This window comes from Montipora foliosa, chromosome 1 (genome assembly GCF_036669935.1).
Source record: "Montipora foliosa isolate CH-2021 chromosome 1, ASM3666993v2, whole genome shotgun sequence".
In the NCBI taxonomy this organism is placed as follows: domain Eukaryota; kingdom Metazoa; phylum Cnidaria; class Anthozoa; order Scleractinia; family Acroporidae; genus Montipora; species Montipora foliosa.
The window spans coordinates 64,035,857-64,040,856 of NC_090869.1; the positions used below are offsets into that span (position 1 = coordinate 64,035,857).

Below are 5,000 nucleotides of genomic sequence, written 5' to 3' on the forward strand. Positions count from 1 at the left end.
GTAAGCTCCGCACGTGAATCGAAATGATGACGTACATGTTGTAATTGTTGATGTAAACTGTCAAAATTGACCAATCAGAAGGTATACCATGAGCTGGTATACAGGAATGAAGAATTTAAAGAGATGCTTACAGGCTCCCCCGCCTCGCCTCGACCCAAGCCCCTACTCACTTTTCCCACGCAGTTGTATTCGTTTTCCCAACAATCTGGGAGCCTGGAACAGGCTAATCTCTGAGCTGCACTGTAAAATTAATAGAAGTTAAGGATACCCAGCTCAATCAGATTTGAAGTTGGTATACACTGTAATTACCCTTTTGATGCCTGAACCGGCCAAAACCGACCAGACTAGTATTTTACTCTGTCTAACGCCAGACGATTTTACTCATCAATGGGAAACCCCCAGGAGTCAATGGGTAAACTTAAATAGGAGATGACAGAGAACCCTGCCTACAGTATGTCAGTGTTTTGTTTCCAGGGTACATGATTGTATTTTTAATCTGCAGATGAACCAATCAAAGGAAAGGGTAATCAGATTAAACTGGGTCCCTGGCTCTGAGAAACATGCACTAGCCACCTGGGCTTCCTTGTTCAAAAGTTCCTTAACGCTAACTCCCGATTTAAAATTACCCAAGATGTTTATTTCTCTACTCGCAAGTATTTACCAAACGCTGATATTTGGTAAAATGCTACAAAATGTACATTAGAGGAAGTCCATCTTTAAAAAGAAAAGATAAACAAAAGAAACTTTCACACAAAATATGAAGTTTACGCTAACACTGGATTTTAAACTGTACTCCGTTTTCAAACAACCAGGGCCTGGTTTATACCTGCTACTGAAAAACAGTCTACACCTAAACACCTGTCAGTACGAAAAAGCTGTTATGATTACCTGGATGGGCCTTTGAACCACTGTGCTAGTAGTTGGTGTTGCTCTGTTGTCCCTGTCAGCTGATACCCAATTGTGTGTGACACTGCTATCAACTGGTACATTGTCCTCTTGGTCGCTACCATCAAATGAGTTCTCAAGAGGGTGAAAAACTGGCTGTGATCCTTCAGCTTCATTCAAAGTATCTTGAACTGCTGTCTACAAGACATCAGATGCTCTATTTCAGTTAGTAAGTATAATACACTGACAATTTCCCACTGGGAATGGATGACAGACCTTTACTGCTTGAGAAGTTCAACTTGGGCAGCTGCTGCATAACAGCTCACAAAGCACACACACACAAGTTTACATTTACACTCAACATTCACATATTTGCCTTGGACAAACTTAAGTCTTGATCAAATTCTTTCCACTTTGAAGCAAAATCAAGGTGTGTAAGCAGTATGTACATGAAAGTAGATGATCATACATGTAATACCTGAATATTATATTATTTTCCAACTGCTATTCTAAAAAAAAATTCCTTGTACGTAACAAATTACACAAAACGTGAACAGTGACCAAAGTAGCTTAAGCTTACGAGTTGGTCACTGCCACAGGCAATCACTTGGCATGAACATGTACATAAATTTAATTTAATTAACAGGATATGGGCAGACTACACTTAAAAGACAGATTGAGTATAATAATTTAAAAGATACAGTCTGGAATGTATAATACAGTATTTTAGAGGTTGGTAGGTTATGTCATGCATTACTGCATTAATGCTGCCTTGGCTGTTGGCGCTTGGAGATTCCGCAAAATTATGAAAATCACAGTTACTGTTGATGATCAATCACCAAAGCTTTTACATAATTTTTAAACTTCTCCATTTGTCCTTTGCACTTGTAGCAAATTATCGAACAGAAGCTGTGCTATGTTCACACACTGCTCACACAGGCAAATCTACCACTTATTTCAATCTTTCTGCAGTTTTGATAGCATCTTTTACATCAAACAAGTTGCATTTACCCCTGCCAAGTACTGCTGGATTACACCCACAAACCTGACAATACATATCAGGTGTAATAATCTTTGCTAGAGTTTTTCTATTTTGTGCACCATGTGAGTGCTGTGGAGCAAGAATTGTACACAAAATACAATGTACATGTAACATGACCTAACTTGCATGCGAAAACAGGTTTAGCTGAGCTTCAGAACAACTCAGTGTCAATGAAACCGGGCATGGAGGTGAGGTTCTCAACGGCCTGAACAGAGCTTTTTCTCACCACTTTGCAACTGACTATTCCGTTGCTCTAAGAGAGAAAAAACTCCTGCATACGAACACTCAGGCTTTTTGTCAGCATCCCCTTTCCTCACCACTTGAAAAATTAAAGAATACCGTAGTTATTCGATTATAAGGCGCACGGTTTTTTCAAGAAAAATCTGTCTTTGGTTGGCAAGTTAGTGCTAAAATTGGGGTGCGTCTTATAGCCAAGTATTTTCGCACATCAAAATCTTAAGATCACAATTTGAGAAGAACTTGCAGTTTAAACAACACAAGAAAAGAACACTAGTTGCCAATTTAAAAAAAATAATAGTGCTTTTAGAGACCTTTAGAACACTAAACGACTTCAAGAGAAAAGCAAACAAACGGAAATTTGCATACATGCTTAAAAAGCACATGCTCAGTAATGTGATACCCATGACAACAATACAATCGTTCGAACCTTGTTTCGAATTCCGAGAATCGTGTTTGTCACTCGCATGAAAAGTTTCTTCTCTGAACAAAATAATAGTGTGGAGATAAAACATACACTCTTCGTTCATCCAGCCTTTCTTGTGCACTGAAATTTGCATCCTAGGTGGCGTGTTGATATTCAGCTGTCGAACATCTTTGAATATGACTTTCCGTGGGAGTTTTTTGCCGTTCGCTTTCGCTTGAAGTCTGAAGTCTGAACTCTGACTATTTATTAAGTCGGAAGGTTCAAATAAAAGTGTATACGTTGTATGTTTATCATTTCAGGTGTCAACTTTTAGCCTTTGTTTTAACGTATATCATTAAATGCGTGACTTTTTCACTTTGTTTACGTTAACAAAAAGAGTTTGCATACCAATTATTGTGTAAAGCCCTGGTCAAACGGACTCGCAATTAGTCGCAAGTAGTCACAAGTTTAACTTGCGTAGAGACACGTTGGTTGGCCAAATGGACTCACAAGTTCCCTTGCGAGTACACGCAGGTCGCAGAAAAAAAAACTATTTTTTTCTTTTAGTCTGATTGGTCAACCAACTTGTGTTGACTTGCGTTGACTTGCGTTGGGTGGCCAAACGGTGAAAAACTTGCGTCGACCAAAATGAGCGCAAGTCAATGCAAGTGCACGCGGGCCTGGCCAAACGGAGTCGCAAGTAGACGCAAGTTGTGGACTTGCGTCTACTTGCGAGTCCGTTTGACCAGGGCTTAAGGATAATTGTTCTCAAATTCATCACATCCTTTTGATAACTCTCAATTTTTTGGTGCGTCTTATAACCGAGTATTTTCACGTAATTTCCAGTTTGAGAACCTAGCTTGATTAAATTGCTAAGTTTGGGGTGCGCCTTATAACCGAATAACTACGGTAATACTGATTTTTCATTTTCCTTTCCTGTACGTAACATGCCTCAACATTCCCACTAGTACAAATAATTATTTTACACCTCGGTGACAAGTGGTTAGGGGATGTGTACAAGAAATGGAATTTTCCACTGGCTGAGTCAAACAAAAGAAGTGGAAAATGATTGGGCAAGCAGTTGTTTTTATTGCGTCTGCCATAAGTGACTTTTTCCCACCCACTTGCCCAGAGATTTTCAGTTTTGCAAATGTATTTTTGGTACTCGTCTGTATAAAAGGAACTTTATTTAAGTGTCTAGTCGTTCTAGCGCTCGAGCACTAATTGTGGACACTGTAAATAGAAATTAACAATTAACAGAAATCAAGTCAAATGTTGGTTTTTGGGGAGAGGGAAAAACTGGAGTACCCAGGGAAAAACCTCTCGGTGCAGAGTAGAGAACCAACAAACTCAACCCACATATGACGCTGAGTCTGGGAATCGAACCCAGGTCACATTGGTGGGAGGCGAGTGCGCTCACCACTGTGCCATTCCTGCACAACTAGGATTAAATACCATGTGACACAAATGGACCAATTAGAGTGCGATCCATTTGGAGGCAAAGAATCCATGGATACTAATGAACAGCAGAAGTTCATAAATTCAGCATAGCCCTGGAGGTGCATTTGCATAGTTTGTGTACATACATGTACTGGTATAACTTTATATGAACTGTATGTTTGTCATCAAGATTACAATAAAGGTAAGGCTGTAGCGGTCATAGCTACCAGTGGTGTGTGAGAAGGGGCATTACATGTAACTTGTGTTGGTGCATCAATACTTTCAGGTGATACTACAAGAGTGAAAAGGAGGCCGTTGGAGATCTTTTTTCACCAAAACTCTTTGATTTTTGGACATAATTATTCGCAGTGCTCTGTTAAATTATGAGTCGATACTGATGCAAGATATAAGCTTCCTGGTTTAAAGCCGGGTGGGGCTTACTATCAATTTCACTGCAAATTAGGTGAGAAGTTTCAAAGTTTGCAAATTGCAACCAAGTTTCTTTTCTCCCTCAATTGAAGGATTATTCTTAATTGTCAATTTGCTCCAAGTGAAGTATTTATAGGGATCATGGGAAATGGGCTCAAACCTGGAAACGTTTGATTAATAACCCTTTCACTTAACCACTAGACTACCACATCACTAACTGCAAGGATGTCATTTTCTTTTAATGTCAATAATTTTTTCTTTCAAATGCCGCTGCAAGGCTGTGCTCTAAGGAAAATTTCGGGGAGCCCTTCGGGGTCCCAAGCATTTCAGCTGGGGTGCCCACCCCCCTCCCACCCTCCCCAGCCCGAATTACTTAATTATTTCTTTAATTAATTATCTGAGATCAACAATGCAGCAAGATCTTCATCCATCTCTCTCTCAACAAAACAATGCTGCTACGTGCCCTGGTAATCGTCGAACTCGCTAGTGCAAGAAAAACCTGCAACCCACTAAACTTTTCATGCCACACTTGAGAAAGACGAGAAAAGTGGCAATGCCACC

At 39.9% G+C, this 5,000-nt stretch overlaps 1 protein-coding gene across 1 annotated transcript in view; it reads right to left on the reverse strand.

Annotated features, from left to right (window-relative positions):
• Window positions 1-5,000, reverse strand: part of LOC138004544 (FAS-associated factor 2-like) — a 31,054-nt gene that overhangs the window by 24,606 nt on the left and 1,448 nt on the right. Inside the window, exon 3 of the mRNA XM_068851093.1 lies at window positions 889-1,083. Coding sequence (XP_068707194.1) covers window positions 889-1,083 — 195 coding nt within the window. The remainder of the gene's footprint in view (window positions 1-888; window positions 1,084-5,000) is intronic.